The sequence below is a fragment of the Anolis carolinensis genome, chromosome 5, assembly GCF_035594765.1.
Source record: "Anolis carolinensis isolate JA03-04 chromosome 5, rAnoCar3.1.pri, whole genome shotgun sequence".
NCBI classification, from domain to species: domain Eukaryota; kingdom Metazoa; phylum Chordata; class Lepidosauria; order Squamata; family Dactyloidae; genus Anolis; species Anolis carolinensis.
This window is the reverse complement of record NC_085845.1, coordinates 33,304,233-33,324,961: the sequence shown is the minus strand read 5'-3', so window position 1 is coordinate 33,324,961 and position 20,729 is coordinate 33,304,233. Positions and strand designations below refer to the sequence as shown.

At 37.1% G+C, this 20,729-nt stretch overlaps 1 protein-coding gene across 1 annotated transcript in view; it reads left to right on the top strand.

Annotated features, from left to right (window-relative positions):
* The window catches only part of prss12 (serine protease 12), a 72,791-nt gene that overhangs the window by 46,664 nt on the left and 5,398 nt on the right, over positions 1-20,729 (top strand). Inside the window, exons 9-12 of the mRNA XM_003221778.4 lie at positions 14,276-14,481; positions 14,684-14,762; positions 16,122-16,244; positions 18,856-19,136. Of these exons, the coding sequence (XP_003221826.1) occupies positions 14,276-14,481; positions 14,684-14,762; positions 16,122-16,244; positions 18,856-19,136 (689 nt within the window). The remainder of the gene's footprint in view (positions 1-14,275; positions 14,482-14,683; positions 14,763-16,121; positions 16,245-18,855; positions 19,137-20,729) is intronic.

Sequence of the window (20,729 nt, the reverse complement as noted above, 5' to 3'; positions counted from 1 at the left end):
ATGCTCCTCTCTTTTCTAAGTCGAAGGACTGTTGTTGTCAATAGACACTTCCATGATTATGTGGTCAGCATGACTGCATGGAGCACTGTTACCTTCCTGCTAGAGTGGTACCTATTGATCTACTCACATTTGCATGTTTTCGAACTGCTAGGTTGGCAGAAGTTGTGGCTAACAACGGGAACTTACCCCACTCCCCATATTTGAGCCGCCAACCTTTTGGTCAGCAACTTCAGCAGCTCAGCGGTTTAACCCACTGTACCACCAGAGGCTCCTCGCAGATGTGTAGTGGATTGGAAAAATATTAGTTGCATGCACAGCTGCCAAACTTGAGCAGACTTTTAATATGTGGACAAAAATCAGTGAAAAAGTAAACAAAGTAAGAGAAGTGAAAAGCCTGTATGTTAATATTTTAGTTTTTTGGGTTGCTTGCTACAGTTGTACATTAAAATTTATAGCAGAAAAATGTATCACAAAGAAAAAGGATATAGTTACTGTAATGAGAAAAGCAGTTATGAAACAGGACTGTTAGCCAACGAGAATATGAACAAGGCATAGCAACGATGTGAAAAATATTAACATGCTGAAGAAACAATTTTAGAGAGAAAAATTCATTAAGCTCAACAGGCCCCTTTTGTGCTTTAAATTGTTTTCAGTGTGGGATGTAAGCCCTGGCTGTAATTTGCTGTTCTGTGGAAGATAATTCAGAATGGAGTGTTTTCTTTGCTGCTGTTTTTTTCTTTTGAAAGGGTGAAATTTTGATTATCTGAGCCCTGAAATAGTATTTGCCTTTTATTTATGACACGGGACCTCTTATTTTGAAGAGTGTGTTGTGTAGGTTGCTGAGACATAGGGACTACATTAATATTGTATGGGGAGCTTCAGTAACAAGTTTCACATTCAAGCATATCCTGAGACCTTCAGAAAAACGGAAATTGTGTTTTTGTGAAGCAAGACAGAGCCAAAGTGAGCATTGTTATATTATAGAAAATGTTCCAAAATTTGCCAGATGTTTTGGTCAAGCAACCTGCTATTAGTTGGGTTAATGGCATTATACACAATGGCTACATACAGCAGACTCATGTACTGCATGGAAGAACCATTCCAGGACCCTTCGTGTGATATGATTTTCATATATAATTTATATTAAGTGGACCCCCCCCCCCCCACACACACACACACATACACACATCCCTTCTGGATCAAATTTCCCTTCTCAGGTCTCCTTGTGGTTTTTTGCACCAGGACAAAGGCAACCAATCATCTACAGGAGGGTGATTTGGGGGAAGTTGGAGAGGGTAAAGATTAAAGGTAAAGGTTTCCCCTGATGTTAAGTCCAGTCGTGACCGACTCTGGGGGTTGGTGCTCATCTCCATTTCTAAGCCGAAGAGCCAGAGTTGTCTGTAGACACCTCCAAGGTCATGTGGCCATTGGCATGACTGCGTGGAGTGCCGTTACCTTCCCGCCGGAGCGGTACCTATTGATCTACTCACATTGGCATGTTTTCGAACTGTTAGGTTGGCAGGAGCTGGGGCTAACAGAGGGCGCTCATTCTGCTCCCGGGATTTGAACCTGGGACGTTTTGGTCCCCAAGTTCAGCAGCTCAGCACTTTAACACACTGTGCCACCAGGGGCCCTTGGGGAATATACAGGTGTCCTCTATTCTGCTTGTTGATTCAACTCCAATATTATTAGATTTGTTGGTTAATTTTCGTATTTTGGTATAGCACTGACTGTGTAGTATGGGAAAATATCTAGTACTGGTGGAGAAACTGCTTTGAATGCAATGTACTTGGATCAAAATTTAGTACTGGTAAGAAAACCATAAGGCAGTGGTTCTCAACCTGTGGGACCGCAGATGTTTTGGTCTTCAACTCCCAGAAATCCTAACAGCTGGTAAACTGGTTGGGATTTCTGGGAGTTGTGGGCCAAAACACCTGGGGACCCACAGATTGACAATCACTGCCTTAAGGCATATTTCAGGTAGAGGCATATTGGGTAATACCCAATTATGGGAATGGAAACAACTTCACCTTCAGATAGAAGAGGACTACACAGTGGCTGTGTGTACCCAAGTGGCTTCTCTGTTGCCATTGCTACAACCACTTCCTATTTTGTGTCTGGAACCAGATTTCATTTAATGTTTTAGGTCAGTCAATCCCAGTGAATATCATTGGGTGATATAGAAAAAGATTTCTTAGTTTTGAATTCCAATAGAAGATACACTTTTGAAATGATCTGCCATATTGCAGACATTTGGGGGGCTGGTGAGGGAGATACATCTGTCAGGGTTTTGTACATTCCTTATAGTATCTGCAATCATTGTGGTTGTTCAAGGGAAGAACAATCTTGGAACGAGAAGAGACATATAGTTTATAGCCAATATGTTAAGTCATCCTGGAGTCATTTACCATGTGAAGGTAAATGTGTCATAAAATACTGCTAAAGCCAATTACGCTTTGGGATCCTTTGTGTTATATATAACAAGAGGTTTTGCTGCACCTTAAATATTAACACATTTATGTGTTCTGAGGCATTTTTGAAGGAAAAAATCACACCAAATTTTGAAGTACTGTGAGACTTTTGGAGGGGGGGGGGATGCTTCATATGGACACATGATAGAACAGAGGGAAGCATGGCCAAAAGGAAATTAAATGAAGCATAAAACATGATGCTTGCCTTATTATAGTAAGGGTGGTTTTTCACCCTTGTTGAATGATAGCCAGAGATGTAAATGTTCACATACTGTGTTTTTAAAAAAAATGTACAAACTAAGAATTTTTTAAAATAGATTTTTTTCTCAGATTTCTTAGGTGCATTAGATAAAAGATATGAGTAAATAGATAAATGATACAAGTGAAGGAAGGGAAAAGAAAGAAAGAAAGAACTGGGGGGGGGGTAAAGGAGGGTATTAGGGATGAGAGTCTGTTTGGTCTTCCGTTTTCTACTCTCAGTGGTTCTATCTTCAATGAGTAATAGTCTTTTCTTGTTTCTTGGTCTCCTTCATGTTTCATTTCTCGGGTTCTCCTTGTTGTTTCCTTTAATCTGTTGCTTTCTTTTTTTTTTTGCAAATAATTTTTATTGGGGTTTATCACTAGCGAAACACAAAAACAAACAAACAATAATAATGAAACAACACAAAACAACTTAACCGAAGACACCAGGATAGGGGGGGGGGAGGGGATAAGGGTAGTGAGGGTGATGGTGGTGTGTGAGTGTATGGGCTGACTTCCATTTATGCATCTTCTTCCATTTATGAATCAGTCTTTAGTTATATGCACTATGTTCTTTAAATAGTCCTCAAAACTAGTCCAGTCGGTAGCTTTCAATATTGTTCCGTTCGTTTTCTTGATCAAAAAAGATAATTGGTCCATATTCTTGATTTCCAGTAGTTTGTCTAACCATAATTCTTTTGTTGGTATCTGTGTGGATTTCCATAATCTTGCAATCACAAGTCTAGCTGCAGTAATAAAAAAAGTGAAGAGTTTGTCTGTATTGGGATCGATCTTATCGTCACAATTGTATAAGCCTAGTAGGAGTAGCTCTGGTTTTTTAATAAATTTAGTTTTTAATATAACATTACTTTCCTCCAATATTGCAGTCCAAAATTTTCCCAATTTTTTACATTTCCACCACATGTGGAAATAGGAACCTGTTTGGGTTTTACATCTCCAACATTTGTTATTCGCGTTTTTGTACATTAAGCCAATCTTTTTTGGAGTTAAATACCACCTGTGTATAAGTTTGAGCCAATTTTCTTTCAGGTCGACCGAGTATGTGTATTTCATTTTCTTATTCCAAATCGATTCCCATTCCTGCATCTGGATAGGTCTTTCTATGTTTTTTGCCCATGTTGTCATTGCTTTTGTTACTCTCGACGATTCTGTATCCCAGGATAGTAAGTTGTTATACATTACAGTTATGCATTTCTTATCAATAGAGATAAACTTATCCCAGAATCCTGGTTCTTGCTCAAAACCCACCAGGCTATCCCCTTTATAAGCTTCTTTAATTTGGAAATACTGGTACCAAGATACATTTTTGTTAAGTTCTTGTATTTTTGTTAATTCCTTCAATTTTGGGGGAATCCTTTTATCATTTGCTACAGTTAACAATTCTCTATATGTAGGCCATTTTCTCCAACCTAATAATCGTCTATGGTCTGCTTCTATAGGGGACAGCCATAGTGGGGTTTTTGTGTGGAAGCGACTTTTGTAATTGTCCCATACTCTCAGAAGAGCCGATCTGATAAAATGGTTGCCGAATTGTTTCTCAATCTTCGCTTTTTTGTACCACATGTAACCATGCCAGCCTTTTCTTAGTTCATGGCCTTCCAAATTTAAGATCCTAACTTTTTCTAATTTAGCCCAATCTCTTATCCAACAAAGAGCACACGCATCGTGGTATAGCTTAAGGTCTGGTACACCCAATCCTCCCTGAGTTTTTCGTGAAATCATAATGTTATAATTTATCCTAGCTCTTTTATTTTTCCAAATAAATCTCATAATCTCTTTCTGCCAATCCTTAAATAATTTTGTACTCCTTATAATTGGTATATTTTGGAAAAGATACAAAAGTTTAGGGAGGATATTCATTTTTATAATTGCTATTCGTCCCAATAGTGAGACGTTAATGTTTTTCCATTTTTCCAAATCGTTTTTAATTTCCTTCCAGATTCTTATATAATTTAGGTCTAATAATTGATTATTTTTTGCAGATATCCAAATCCCTAAATATTTTAGTTTAAGTGGTGTTTCCAGACCCGCGATGTCTTGTAACTCTTTTTGTTTCCTTTTGGACATGTTTTTCGTAAGCATCATTGTTTTCTTTTTATTAATTTTGAGACCGGCAACCTTCCCGAATTCGTCAATTTTTGCTATCCACTTATGGATATTCTGAATTGGGTTTTCTATAATACAAATAACATCATCCGCAAAGGCACGATATTTATAATCCTGGTTGTCAATTTTAATACCTTGTAGGTTTATATCTTTTTTGATTGCCTTCAGCAGGATCTCTAAAGCCATGATGAATATTAAGGGTGAGAGAGGGCAACCCTGTCTCGTGCCTTTGCTTATTACAATTTTGTCTGTCTCCTGACCGTTTATTTGAATTTTTGCCCATTGGTCCTCATAGATGCTATTAATGCCATTTTGAATTTGTGTACCTAAATCCAATTCTTGAAATAAGAGTTTAAAAAAATTCCAGTTCAAATTATCGAAGGCTTTCTCTGCGTCTACAGAAAGAAAGCCTACTTCTCTTTGGTTGTGCTGTTCATAAAATTCCATTGCGTCTAGTATTACCCTTACGTTGTCTTTAATGGTTCTGGAGGGGAGGAAGCCCGTTTGGTCTTCCCCTATCCACCCATTCAGGAATTTTTTGAGTCTGTTGGCCAAGATTTTTGTAAAAATTTTATAATCTGTGTTTAGGAGCGAAATAGGTCTATAGTTCTTGGTTTCGGATGGATCTGCATCTTCTTTGGGTATCATTATTATTGTGGCCTCCTTCCATGTTTCTGGGATAACTTTATCTTGCAAAGCCTGGTTCATTAATTTTTTTAGGAATTTGATCATTTCCGGTTGTCCTAGTTTATAAAAACCTGCTATAAAGCCGTCAGGCCCTGGCGTTTTGTTACTGTCTAAACTTTTTATTGCTTTGAGAATTTCTTCTTCTGTTATTTCCTTATTAAGATCCAATCTTTGTTCATCCGTAATTTTGTCCAGTTTTTGTTTCCCTAAATATTCTGTTATGGCCTCTGGATTTATATTGTCTTTAGAATATAAATTTACGTAAAATTTTTGGAAGGCCTCTCTTATTTCTTTATCCGAATTTACCATTCTTTCTTCAAATTTAATTTTCATAATTTGTCTATTTTGTTTCTTCTTTCTTATTAACCGGGCGAGCCATTTGCCTGGTTTGTTTGCATTCTCAAATGCATATTGTTTGACCCATTTGATTTTTTTAGCCACCTCCTCTAAATCCCATCTTTCTTTCATTTTAGCTAACAGCGCTAAGTTCCTTTTTATTTTCTGATTTTTGGGGTTGATTTTTAATTCTTTTTCTTTTGCTTCAATTTCTTTATTCAACCTATTCCACTCTAGGTCTTTATGCTTTCTTTTGCTGGAATTTAGTTGTATAAAAAAACCTCTTGCAACAGCTTTAAAGGCGTCCCATACGATTTGGGGGTTTGTCTCACCATTATCATTTATACTGAAGTATTCTACAATCATTGCGTTAATTTTGTTAACATCTTGTTTATGCTTTAATAAATTTTCATTTAACCTCCACTTCTTTAAACAGTGTTTTTTATTTATTACCATTGTTAATGGGCAGTGGTCTGATATGTCTCTGGCCCGAATTTGTATGTCAGATATTGTTGTCATCAATGATTTAGATGTCCAGATCATATCAATTCTGGACCACGCTTGGTGTCTGTTGGAAAAGTGTGTATAATCTTTGCTCGTTGGGTTTAGTTCTCTCCATGGATCTATTAGATCATATTCCTCTTTTAAAACTATAAGATTTTTTGGTAGGGAAGTTGTTTCTCTTACCTTCTTTGAACTATTTGTTTTATCTAGCTTTACATCTAATACTCCATTGAAATCACCAAGGAGTATCATATGGTCAAATTCTGTGTTGTTAATTTTTTCTCTCAATGTTTTAATAAATTTTGTTTTGGGGCCATTTGGCGCGTAAATATTGCAGATCAATATTTTTTCATTTTCAAAATCTATAGTCACTGCAATTACTCTACCCTCATTGTCTTTGAATACTTCTTTAGCCGGGAATTTGTCGTCTATATATAGAACTACCCCTCTTTTCTTTACCTTATCTGCTGCAATAAAGGATTGACCTAGATATCCCTTCTTTAGGAGGCTTATATGTTTGAGGGCTATATGTGTTTCCTGTATTGCTATGATATTATACTTTTCCTTTTTTAATTTGTTAAATAGTCTGTTACGTTTATTCGGTGAATTTAACCCGTTAAGATTATTTGAAAAACATTTTAGTTGATAACAGACTTTACTCATCTCTTTGTGTTCTCTCCTCTTCTGTTGGATCTCCCTCATCCGAATCGTCTTGGTCCGTGTTTAAATCCAACTCAGTCACTGTTTGGTCTTTATCTTTGGGCGAGTCGAATCTTCTCTTCTTTGTTTCTTTAGGGTTTTTACCGCTGTCTGATGATGATGAGACTCTGTTGCTTTTTACGTCTTTCTTTAAAGTTCTAAAAAAGTCTTTGGCTTCTTCTTCCGTGGTTATCCATATTTTATCCTCTTTGTAAGTTGCCATCAGGCCTTCGTATTTCTCCCATCTGTATTTAATTTGTCTTCTCTTGAGTTCATCGGTGAGGAAGTAATACTTTCTTCTTCTATTTAATATCGATTTTGGATATTCTTTTAAGATAATCACTTTCCTCTCCTTGTACCAAATTGGGTTTCGGGCGTGTCTTCTTAACACTTCATCACGTGTAGTTTTTTTCAAAAAGTGTACAATGACATCCTTGGTTGCTTTATTTTTCTTGGTAAAATTTGATTGCACTCTATAAACTCTATCAATTTGCCCACAGGCCTCCTGATCTGTACATTGTAATAGTTGGGCTGTCAATCGTGTTATCACCCAACCTATGTTCTCCTTTTCCTCCTCTTGAACGTTTCTGTATCTCAATTGGAATTCCAGTGCCTGTAATTCCAGTCTTTCCTGTATTTTTTCCAGTTTTTTCCCCTTTTCTTCCATGGACTCAATTTTCTCTTGCAATTTAGATTGTGTTTTTTCGTTCTTCCTATTTACTATTTTTAAGTCATTTATATCATTGGAGTTTTTTATAATTTCTTGCTTCATAGCACCTATCTCCTCTCTCCATTCTTTCTTTAGGTCTGCCATTTCTTCTTGGAATGTTTTGTATTGTAGGTCTTGTTTCCTGGCTATCATTTGGACTTCATTTTGCATTAAATCCTGCTTCTCTGAAATTTTCTTAATCTCCCTCAAAATCTCTTTTAGGCCCCCCTCCTCTGGTAAAGAGGACCTTCTTACATTCAATCTTGAATCCATTTTATCTTTCTCCATTTTCCATTTGGGGGTCGTCATTGCAACGAGTTATCCTTCTAAGTAGTTACTGTTTAATATCTCTGATGAGGAATCTGAAGCACTTGCCTATTATTTTTGTACACCAGGGTTAAATGGGTTTCTATATCAGATTTATCAGATTTATAGTTGGTGAAGATAGGGACATATATATTGATATCTTGATATATACACCAAGCAGTTATCTCTAGGCGGCGATGATCAATATTTTCCGGGATTAGGTTGGTACCTCGTTGCTTTCCTAGATGGGACTGCGGGGTAGCGTATCACTTTTTGGAGGCTGGAAGCCGTAACTAAAGAACCCGTCACCGTGGAGCAGCGAGTTATAGTACACAGCACAAAAAAAAAACACAGACAGGAGAGTCTGTAGAAGATTAGGGACTGATTTTTTTTTTCTCCCGTTTTATATTTTATTATATTTTTATTTTATCCCCCTTACCACTCTCCTGCTTATTTAATCCCGATCCTTCCTTTTCTTCACCGCTTTATTTTACCGCTTCGTTCCTTGGTTCCTCTCTTCGGTATTTTAGTTTATTATACTCCCTTTGCTTGGACTTTAATTGCCTTCGCCCTGTGTTCTGCTCAATGAGGTCCGCACGGAAACGTTTGCCTCATCCTGAGTTCCTTTCAGTCCTGTCCCTTCCGGGTTTTACGTTCGCCGCTTGCGTCAGCGCCTCCTTCCTGCTGTTTGTTTAAAGAAGGGCAGGCTGTAGACAAAACATCATGGCGCCAAGGACACTCTTGCAGCCCAGACTTGGCTCTCTCCTTTGCGGGACCCCTCTAACAGCTGTAAGGTCTCTTCAACCTAAATATAACTCTTCACTATACACCTCTTCTCTCCTCTCCTCTCGTCTGGCAGAGGAAAACCGCGCGGATCCGTTTGGTTGTTTTGTTTGTTCGTTTGTTGGTTAGGTCTTTAAATCTATGTCTGGTTATTCCATTAACATCCAATTAAATACTGCTAAGTGCCGTGGCTACTGGCTTTGACTGAAATTTATGTTTCTACTTCGGACTATTCAGTTTGTAATCAGATTTCAGGCAGCGTTAGCTTACCCTTTGTTCTGTGTCAGCGAGTGTGTAGCGTGGTTAGGCTGGCAGATAGTGCGGAGATTCACCGCTTCCCGTCCTTCGACCCGCCGGTCTTGACCCTCCGGACCCACTGGAACCTCGCCCTTGAGGGGTGAGGGTCGCTGGGGCCGTCGGAGGTACCCAAAGATACCAGCGTCTCTTCCCTACTCGATCCGAGGGAGGAGAGGGAGCTGCAGCTCTACCAGGTCAAACTCGCGGTTGGTTCACCCAGAGCCCAGGTGAACCCAGCCTGTCGCCATTGCCACGCCATTGCTTTCTTTTTATAATCTTCATATTTCTTCCAGTCTGTCATACTCTGTTTGCCTGTTTTCTTTAATTAAGTTAATCTGTCCATATAATAAATTTCATCAAGTTTGTCCAACCAGAGATCTTTTGTTGGATTTTTTTTCCGATTTCCAGTGTCTAGCAAAGGTTATCCTTGGGGCTGTAGTTATATATGTAAAGATAATGTCATCATTCTGGGTAAATATTGTTATGCTTTCCATTAGGCCAAGAAGGTAAAATTCATTGGAAATACTTTTTCCATTATTTTTTGTTTCTTCATGTATTTTTTTCCAAAATTTTATTGTTTCTGGGCACATCTACCAAGTATGAAAATAAATTCCTTCTTGTTTTTTGCATTTCCAACATTTATTTTGAGTGTTCTTGTACATTATTCCTAATTTTTTGGTGTTATATACCACCGGTGGAACATCTTAAACCAATTTTCTTGAAGATCTGTAGCATACGTATATTTTAATTTTTTGTTCCCATTCTTCAAATCTGATTGGGCGTCCGATGTTTCTAAGAACTAAGAATTTCACAAGTTCTTCCTGCACATTGTTCAATTATTTTTTCACTGGACAACACTTTTTAAAAATAATTTATTTCTACAAAACAGTGTTCTTTAATCAAATCCCCATCTTTCTTGCTCACCTAAAACCAGCAATTTGATCCCCCCTCTAAACACAAGAAATCTCACAATGGTTCTCACAATGGTTGATAACCCTTTCTCACCAAGGTCAAGAAAATTTGCGAAGATTTTTCCATCTCTCATCATTAACCAAATGCCCCAACATTTATGAACACATTAACATACGCAATATGATTTTTAAACAGTCTGTAACTGTTCATGCCACAGCACATAATATTTATTTAGTATTTATAGTATCAGTTTCTCTGTCTCAAGGAGAATCGAAGCAGCTGAATCTCTTGATGAGCAGAAGTTTTCTAATTGAAATGTGGCTTGCATCCTGGGATAGAAAATTGCACTGGTAGAATTTTACCTTGGTCTCATATTAATTTGTTTGGTAAATAATTTCCATTACAGGACAGCATAACGGAATTGTTAAAAGTGTTCTTGGTAAACTATAAAGGTGTTGAGTTTCCCAGACTGTACTATTTATGTGACAATATATATTTCATTCTATACTCTTTTTTGCTTGTTGCAATTTCTGTGCAGTTATTTTTAAAATTCTCACATGATTTGAGTTTCACTGATCATAATGGGTTGCTCAACTTTTTATAATTCTATGCAATTATGTAATGTTACATGTTTGACCCATGAGTCCTCCATCTTGATCATTATGCTGTGTTAATTGTTACTTCCAGATTTTCAGTTTTGTAATTCTTTTTAATGAAATATTTAAGATTATTTTTTCAACCCCCCACCCCCCAAATGAAACCATGTCTATCCCCATCTATATCTAAAGACACTGCATATTTAGGGCATTCAAAACCATTTCATTAATTCAGTAATATCCTGTTTTTCTCTAAAGATAGGCTTCAGTTTAGTGGTGCCCTGACAGTTACACGCTTTTGTCTGACCTGAACAAATCTTTCATATGGATATCTTGCCTCCTAGATCAGTAACAATGATTCTGGCTCTTAGTTACATATAGCTCTAAATAAGATAATGCTGTTATTTGTATCCATTGAGAAACTGAAGCTAAGCAGTTACTTACTTAATAAAGAACAAGATTTCCTTTTCCAATATTAACAACTCCCCCCAAAAAATTATTGCCTAGGAATCTGCAAAAATCAGCAAGCTAGAGCAGTTGTCTTTTTCAGTACTAGACAAAGCCTGCATTTTCCAGTCTCACAAACATTAAATAGGACATCTGCATTCCACATTTTGATGCAGAAATTGGCAATTATCCACTGAACTGTATGTTTTACCCACTTCGAGAATGTGAATATCCTAAGAGGACACTACACTTGCAGACTGGCTTCCTGTATAATAAACGCTTTATACTATGGCTTATAGCCAACCCAATATTGGCAAAGACTGCAAAAGCATTTTAAAATCCTCTAGTTCCCCAAACTCAAATTGCTGTGATCCCTGGCTGAGAGTTGAGCAATGAGAATGTAGTAATTGAATAATACTATCCATCCTGGGGTAATTCTTTTTGCCTGAGGGGACTGGAAACATCAGTGCCTGATAATGTTAGCAGATGATACCAGCTTGGGTTGATAAGACAGGTTGAAACTTTAAAAACATTAACAAATGCACAATACGTTTATTTTATAATTGCTTCCAGGAAAATTTGTGTTTTCCCAGTAAATAAATCAAACTAATACATCTCTATGATGATGCCACACATTTTTCTTTTACAACTAATACACGATAATACTGTAGCTGAAAACTTTGATATTTGAAAAATGATTTAGCAAAAACACTGGATTTGACATAAACAGCACTTCAGGTAAGAAGTCTTATTCTTATGTTTTCAGATAGCATTTGAGGGCAAACACTGTCAGAAGTTTCTCCTTTAATTCCTACATATAGAAAAACTAAATCATTGAAAACTTTCTTTCTGACAGGCTTTTTTGTATCTGGCTATTTTTGCATAAAATACAATTTAATTATATGAATTCAACCTGCCATGGCATACAAATATAAGATTATCCTCTAATTTGCTATTGACAACATTACACAATTATGAAGGGGTATTTGGAGATCTATATGTTCCTCATGATTTTAATTATTCTGAATGATTTAGTGTTTTTGTAAAAAAATATTTCCTTATTGTCAATATGATTTATTATATAGCGACATATTTGTAGGTCATGTATTCTGGGAAAAAGGAAAAAAAGATAATAATCTCTCCCTGTCTGAACCAGTTTAGCTTTCTGGACGAGTCACGCTATGATATAAATTATTTTTAACTTGCACAGATGTTGATTTTATGGAAGGATTAAGTAGATTATGGAGAAAAATACAGCTTGCAGATCCCAATATACATTATTATGCAAGACTATGTGATGCTGATAAGATAGGCAATAAATAAATAGTGTGGGACCGTGAATTGTTTCCTTTTGTATGATGCCAGTGTGCTGCCAGTGTAGACAATTTGCTGCAAACAGTGTGTCACATGAACAATTGCTGTTATTCATCTTCATTGATTACAAAATAGTTCTCCTCTGGCCTAGACAGCTTTGGATTCTAGAGTAATGCCTGTTACCAATCTACGTCCTCTACAAGATGCATCTGTATTATTTCTATAATGTAGTGATCAGGTGTGACAGAGGCACACAGTAGATTGCTCCTTTGCATTCCCACCACTTTGTTAGGATTCTCTGTGTTGGGGAAAATTCCCAAAATACAGCAGAGCATCCAAAAATATAAACAGCATGATACTTATGGTTGAGCATTCGGCTCACAGCAAGCAGAATGTAAAAGTATAAAGTCAAAGACAAAAGGCATGCACCTGCAAAGTATCCATTCGACATATCCAATCAGAATGAATAGCAGAAACAGAGAGGGGAGAAGAAATAGATACATTCCAAGTGTCATTCAGGAGACAGGGGGAAAGGGTTTCCCTTAGCCTATTCTAAGCTAACTAACTACTCCCCATTGAGGACTGCAGACCTGGGCAGGGTGAGGTTGAATTCCAACACACTTAATACATTTGATGAGCTCCTTATCTTATAATGCGCTGTTAGAAAGCACAACTTTGAGATGTAGACAACTGTGTGCTTCTCATTTTGAACAAAAGAAGGGAAATGGTTTTCACAAGGGCACGTTCTAGATTTACTTGGGTTCTTACATGTGGGTATGTGGTGGTGGCGATGGTGGGGATAGAGTTTAGGGATGGTAGTCACCAACCCCTCAAGCACCTGCCATTTCCTCTGTCTGTTCAGCAAGTATCACATAGATTCTGCACAGAGACAGTCCCTCTAGCTTGTTGCTTGGCCAAATAAGAGCCAAAGCACCAAGCTTGGGGACTTCCTAAACCAATGGTTCTCAACCTGTGGGTCCCCAGATGTTTTGGCCTTCAACTTCCAGAAATTGTAACAGCTGGTAAACTGGCTGGGATTTCTGGGAGTTATAGGCTAAAACGCCTGGGGACCCACAGGTTGAGAACTACTGTTCTAGACAGACCAGACTGCTACACAATCCATTCTCCACGATTCAATTATATAACTGCTTTGTGTCCGAGTAGCCACACTCAGTTGGCTATGGCTTTTCCTCTCCTTCCTTGAATACTTTTTGTTATAAGATGTCTGTTACATCTTCTGTCATTTACATGGTGCATTTTCTTTAATGCTTCTTCTCAGCGATTCATATTGATATTTTTGAAAGTGTTTTTTGCACTGGCTTGGATTGTTTAGGAGGGATCAGCTTGTGTACCTATCTGTCCATTCTGGGATCCTCTTAAGGAGCTTGCTGGTGAAACAAGTCAAGTGCAAATACAATGTAGGGACTGTTCAACCTGCTTTACTCCCATGTGTCATGGGGAGACACACCGTGTCTTACAACTATTTTGACATTTCATTTTCACAGCAAGTAGGCTCGGGAGAGGCGATTCACTTTCACATTATATAGTCTCCTTAATCTATAGAAGTTCTAAATCTAACATAAATCTAATATTTAAATCTATTATCCCACCAATCTCGAGTGCTGAATCAATTCAATCTTTTTTTAAAAAAACTGTTAAAGAAATGTCGGTAGCAATTCTATACTCCAGATTAATTTGATTTGTTCTCTTTGTCCTTTGAATAATTAGTAATACATGTACTGCTGTATAAGAAGGATATATTAAAATTTAGCTCTTTTGTTTAACTTCCTACTTTTTTGTTTTTAATAAGGTCTTTATTAAATGATGACTTTCAATGTTGTTTCTAGAGGTCCAGCACGAGCAAGGACTATGGCATATTTTGGAGAAGGGAAAGGCCCCATACATGTGGACAATGTGAAATGTACTGGAAGTGAGAGATCCTTAGCTGATTGCATTAAACAGGATATTGGGAGACACAATTGCCGACACAGTGAAGATGCTGGAGTCATCTGTGACTATCTTAGCAAGAAGGCACCTGGCAACAGTAATAAAGGTGAAATGGTCATGAAACTGAATATGTGTATGTCTGGTGGGAAAAGGGGGAAATATAATGAAAGATATTACAGAGAAAGTCTTATCTTTTATTTATTTTTGAAAAAGGTAGTGGTAATCATGCATTGGTGATTATACAAAAACAACAGAACCCTGTTCTCCTTGTGGAAGACTTAATCCTCTATTATCCTGTTTCTTCTTAGATTCTCTTGCTTCTGTGTGTGGTTTGAGATTATTGCATCGTCGCCAGAAACGGATCATTGGAGGAAAAAATTCTTTACGGTAAATGAGCATAGAGAAAATCTGTTGCCTTAGATTCAGACTTTGGCCTCCCCGTGTGATTGGATGACACTTGAAAATGTATCAAATAAGCGTGAAGAAATTTGATCTACTGTGCTGACACACTTACATGGGGGAGTACATGAATTCAAATATATTTGCCTATTTTAAGCCATTATATGATTTTAGGTAGGCTATTAATATCTCTGAACCTATTCTTTAAATAATATGACTGTGACAAGAATAGCAAGATAGTCTATGTATGTTAGAAAATGCAAGGGTTTTTGTTCTATTTTACATGATCCATGGCACAGGATATGTCAAGCAGTAATAATTAAATAACTCTTTTTGTGTTGTCGAAGCTTTCATGGCCGGGATCACAGGGTTGTTGTATGTCTTTCGGGCCGAAAGTTAATTGGGCACTGTGGTTTTCAATATTTGCATAAGTCAATGGGAGAGAGGTTATTTGGAGTCAGGTCATATTAACATGTTTATTGTAGCCACTTCAGCCTGTCCTTCTCAGCTGTCATCATGGAGGCGTTAAAAATCCTGGGCTGCTTTCTGGATACAGTGGATGACTGGGTATGAGTGAAAAAATTGCAGCTGAGTTTAGATATGATAAAATAAGGACTGTGATTACGAGCTGTTCTAAATGGAATTGTATTCCCTCTGAAAGACCAGGCTTAGCAGTGTGCTTGAACCCAGCACTGCCCCTGGGAAGCAAGATGGTTGGAGGAACCAAAAGTGCCTTTGTCTATCTTCATGTAGAACAGTAATAACACATATTCCTAGGGAAGGAAAATTTGATCACAGTGACAATTACCTATCAGTTAGACTACTCTGATGAATTTAGAGCTGCATTTGAAATGCCTTTGGGAGCTTAATTTTCTGCAAAATCCAGTAACCAGACTGTTGTCTTGAACCAACTGCAGTGGCTTCCAGTAATTCAAAGAGCTGGTTTTGACCTACAAAGTCTGAAACCGCTTGGGACCAGCATATTTGAGACCACCTCTTACTATTGTAAGCCTGTCTAGAAGTTGGAGCTTCAGCAGAGGCCCTGATGTATCTCATCACCTTGAAAAACCTCTTTGATGACTACATCAGATAGGGCTATCTCTGTAGCACCACTTGTTGTATCAAGGGAGGATGGCTGTGTCACACTATTAATTTCCTGATGATTGGCCAAACTATACTATTTGGTGTGGTCTTTGTTATTTCAAACCAGACTGGAATGGATTTTAAAAGAATTTTAAAAATCTATTCTAATATCATTTTGGGAACACTGGTGTTAGGTTGAAAACGCAGTTAACAAAAACGTTTAGTAACTCATAAATAAGGTTTCTGTTTCTGTTCTCTTTCTAGAGGGGGATGGCCCTGGCAGGTTGCCCTGCGCCTGAAATCATCCCATGGTGATGGAAGATTACTGTGCGGTGCCACTCTTATCAGCAGTTGCTGGGTCCTCACTGCAGCACACTGTTTTAAAAGGTACTGTTGCATGACATATTGAAAAGTGGCCAGTAGATCTGCTGCTGTCAAGCAGTGAAGTTCCCAGGTCAGAGCAGAAATGTTTTGGAACAATTCTGAGATAATTCTCAGTCAGTTCACTGTCCCTGGATTCACCAGTGGCTATGCGGGTTGGGATACTATGTTAATGTAGTAAAAACACAAACAAACAAACAACAAAGAACTTAACACCTTAAAAACAAGTAAAATGTATTGGGCATAGACTGCACTAGCTTCATCAGTTGCATGGAATGGTGGCTCAGATTAGTATATTATTGTAGAAAATGAAAAAATTAACTAATACATTGGCTTATAGATTAGCACAGTATGGTTTATTATTTTACATTAGTTTAATAAAGAGATCAGATGAGCACAAGGAAAATAAAGGTAATGCACCCTAGTGAGTCTTCACTGAAATTCTTTTCTTCTGGTTGTTGTTAAACAACCAAACCCACAGGATTCATTAATATATACAGTACAGACTCACTTATCCAACATAAACGGGCCGGCAGAATGTTGGATAAGCGAATATGTTGGATAATAAGGCGGGATTAAGGAAAAGCCTATTAAATATCAAATTAGGTTATGATTTTACAAATTAAGCACCAAAACATCATGTTTAACAACAAATTTGACAGAAAAAATAGTTCAATATGTAGTAATGCTATGTAGTAATTACTATATTTACGAATTTAGCACCAAAATATCATCATGTATTGAAAACATTGACTACAAAAATGCGTTGGATAATCCAGAATGTTGGATAAGCGAGTGTTGGATAAATGAGACTCTACTGTATTAGCATGTATTGTACAGTAGTGATTTTATGTCTGCATCAGATTATTAGAGATAAGCAAATGGTGATCTGTGCGCCACCGGTGGTTCTTTAGAAACTCGTTTTGCAGCTTCTCAAACCCTCTTGTTGATAGAGCTAGTTGCAATATCATTTTAGGATCCCATGCAGAATTTAGCCAGAAATTTGTATGACACTGTATAATTTGAAATTGGACAATACGTTTAGCTGTGGAACATGTTTCATCACAGAACTACCTGTGTGCATGCATTTACAAAGTGGTGCTTATATTTAAGATGTGCGGAAACGAACATGTATTTCACTTTGGAAATGCATTTTTCAGGTTTCAGAAATAGATATTTGAAAGGGTTTATTTTTATCTCACATATTCTAACCTTCATTGATGAAAACAGCAAAAATTGGGTAAGATATATGTCACATCACCCATATTACTATACTTGCATCATATCAAGCTCTGAAGGGATGACACTGCGGAAGAAACATTTGGCTGGGAACCTAATCCGTTCCTGTGTCAGAATCCTTTTTACATTCCAGGCATTACATCTGCTCTGTAAATAGTCTGCCTCAGAGTAAATGGAGAACATAAAATGCCCTACAGCCTTTACTGTTCGGTTTTCTTGGCCAAGACATTTCAAGTTCACTACGAAGTAAAAATTGTGCCGTTTTTTTCCTTGTTTTAAATGCATGAGACTTTTTCACATGAACCATAAAGAGACAACACCTTGGTTTTACTACATCATGGAAAAATAAATATTATTGAATTGAATTATGGCATTCAGTTGCCTATGTGGGATCCCACAGCTCTGCAGCATTTAAGTTGTGTATTATCTTTGTATCCCTCCTCTTTACTAAAAATAGCATGGGTACCCCCCTTACAGGTAATTAATCTTCTGAATTCAAAATTAATGGTTGACTGATTTTAGAGAGCAACTAGGAAAATTCTATAGGCTGTTCAAAGAAAACAGATACCTTTGATAAGTCTCTGGAAAGATGAAACAAATTTAAAAAAATTCTAAAAGTAAATGTTAATTAAAAAACTTGATTAGAAACATCATGTCTATCTGGTTTTTTTTGTTTGTTTTTGGAATGGTCCTGTTAAAATGCATACTTTTGAAAGACAAGTCCTCAGTACAATAAACAAATTGTTTTACCTTGTTCAATTGTTTTAAGTGTCAGCCACACACTTTTCTATTTAAGGTTCCAGACACTGAGAAACAACAATGAGGTTTGATAGATTCATGCAAGTGTTGATGTTGGAAAAGGGGTTATCTTTTATATTCCCCCTTCCCACCACTTGGCCATAACATGCTAACTGTAGAGCACTGAAAACAAAACACTGATTCTTGGGTAAGGTTTTTTGCTACTATAAAATAATTTTCCTGCAGTAAAAACAAACGATCAGATTAAATTAATTGGCTTGTATTTGACTAGTTGTCTGTGTTTAGTGTAGTTTAAGCCACCACTAATTTGTAGAGATTCCTATTTTAGAAACAAACAAATGAAGTTTGAGTTGTTAATGAAATTTTCCCAGGGTATGTATCTGAAGAAGGCCAAGTCCACAGATTGCAGGCGAATGGTAATCCATTGCCCAACACTTACCTAATACAGTCCCCAAATGCTCTTATATTTTGTTAAAACTAAAATCTTAATATTTTAGTGAAGATGTGACTAGAAGATTTCTGATGTGAACACCAGAATAAAAGTTTCCCCTTGCAGCATTTTCATCTATGCTATCACTAAATAAAATATTATTTTGATTATTATTTTTCTTCTTTTTAGGTATGGCAATAACACTAAGAACTATGTGATACGTGTTGGGGACTACCACACATTGGTACCTGAGGAGTATGAGGAAGAAATTGGAGTACAAGAGATTGTGCAGCATAAAGAATATAGACCTGAGAGCAGTGACTATGATATTGCACTAGTACGTTTGGAAGGGCCTGAAGAGCAGTGTGCTCGGTTTAGCACTCACGTTTTACCAGCCTGCTTGCCTCTTAGACGTGAGAGGCCACAGAAAACTGCACCAAATTGCTACATCACTGGTTGGGGTGACACAGGTAAAAGCATGTATTTTTTTTATGGAATATGGTGCTGTCTTGTATTGCAGTTATACATTCATAGCCTAGAGTTACAGATCCACAACTGCTCTTTATTCAATCATGGCAATATTCCCAGTTATAAACGGCTCCTCAATGTACCTTAAAAGACAGCAGCCACACTGAGTGATGGAGGTCTGTTCTGCTATTGATTAGGGCAGGGGTCCTCAAACTTTTTAAGTGGAGGGCGGGTTCATGGTCCCTCAGATTGTTGAGGGGCCAAATTATCATTTGAAAAAAAAAACGAGCAAATTCCTATGCTCACTGCATATGTCTTATTTGTAATGCAAAAAAAAAAAAAACCAACAACAACCCAGCAACAATCACTTATTTATTTATTTATTACATTTCTACCCCACCCTCTCTCACCCCGAAGGGGACTCAGAGCAGCTTACAAGTTGTATGTACATACAATATATTATATTATTAGCATAGCACAATATTAGCATTATATATTACTATATTGCACTATACCACTATACCGTAATATTATTAGTAATATTACATTTAATATATAATATATAATTAATATTATTATATTATACAATATTATTATATTGTATTATTATTATTATTAGCCGCCCTGAGTCCCCTATTGGGTGAGAAGGGAGGGGGTAGAAATATTGTAATAAATAAATAAATATTATATTGTATTACATTATAATATTTGTTATCAATATTATATGTATACACAATATTTTTATTACAATATATTATATTATTACCATATCATTCATTTACAATATTTCATTTACAATATTGGTAAATGAAAGAACAATACAATATTTAAAAATAAAAATTTTAACCAACATACTGTAAACTTATCAGGATTTCAGTGGGAAGTGTGGGCCTGCTTCTGGCCAATGAGATAATCAAGTAGGATTGTTGTTGTTGTGCCTTCAAGTCATTTCAGATTTTGGGCAAGCCTAAATCTAAAACTGAGGGCGGGGGCCAGGTTAATGGCCTTGGAGGGCCGCATCCGGCCCCCGGGCCTTAGTTTGGGGACCCCTGGATTAGGGTTTAGCAGAATATTTCCGGTCACCTCTAACCAGCATGCTGTTTAGCTGGTTAGTGATGGAGCCACGAGGCTTTCCAACAAGGGATTTGCTTTTGTCACCATCATGCTTGCAGATGGAGGCTTGGAAACACCATCCTACTGTGTTGTGATCTCCTGAAAAAAACCTCTCTTGCTGGCTGTTAAGGCAGGTTTTGTTGGTCAGGGCAGGAAGTTTAACTTAGTTACATATTCATAACTAAATAGGTTATGTCGGAGTTTGACCTACAATTTTAGGCTTCAAGGTACAGCAGGCCCAAAGTTAGGTTTGTTCTAGTTGAGTTTGTATGCAAGTTGGAACAGGTACAGTTTTTAAGTGTAACTCCAGCCAAATATATATATTTTCTAGTTTGGGGTAGCATAGGGAAGGGTTAATACGCTTGAGGTGTTTGATTTTCTGTCTGTCTATTCAAAATATTTCACTGCACTTTCTGGCTTGTTGTGGAAAAAAAGATTGATGTGAAAGCTTCAGTGAAGACACCTTTTCCCCATGATAACTC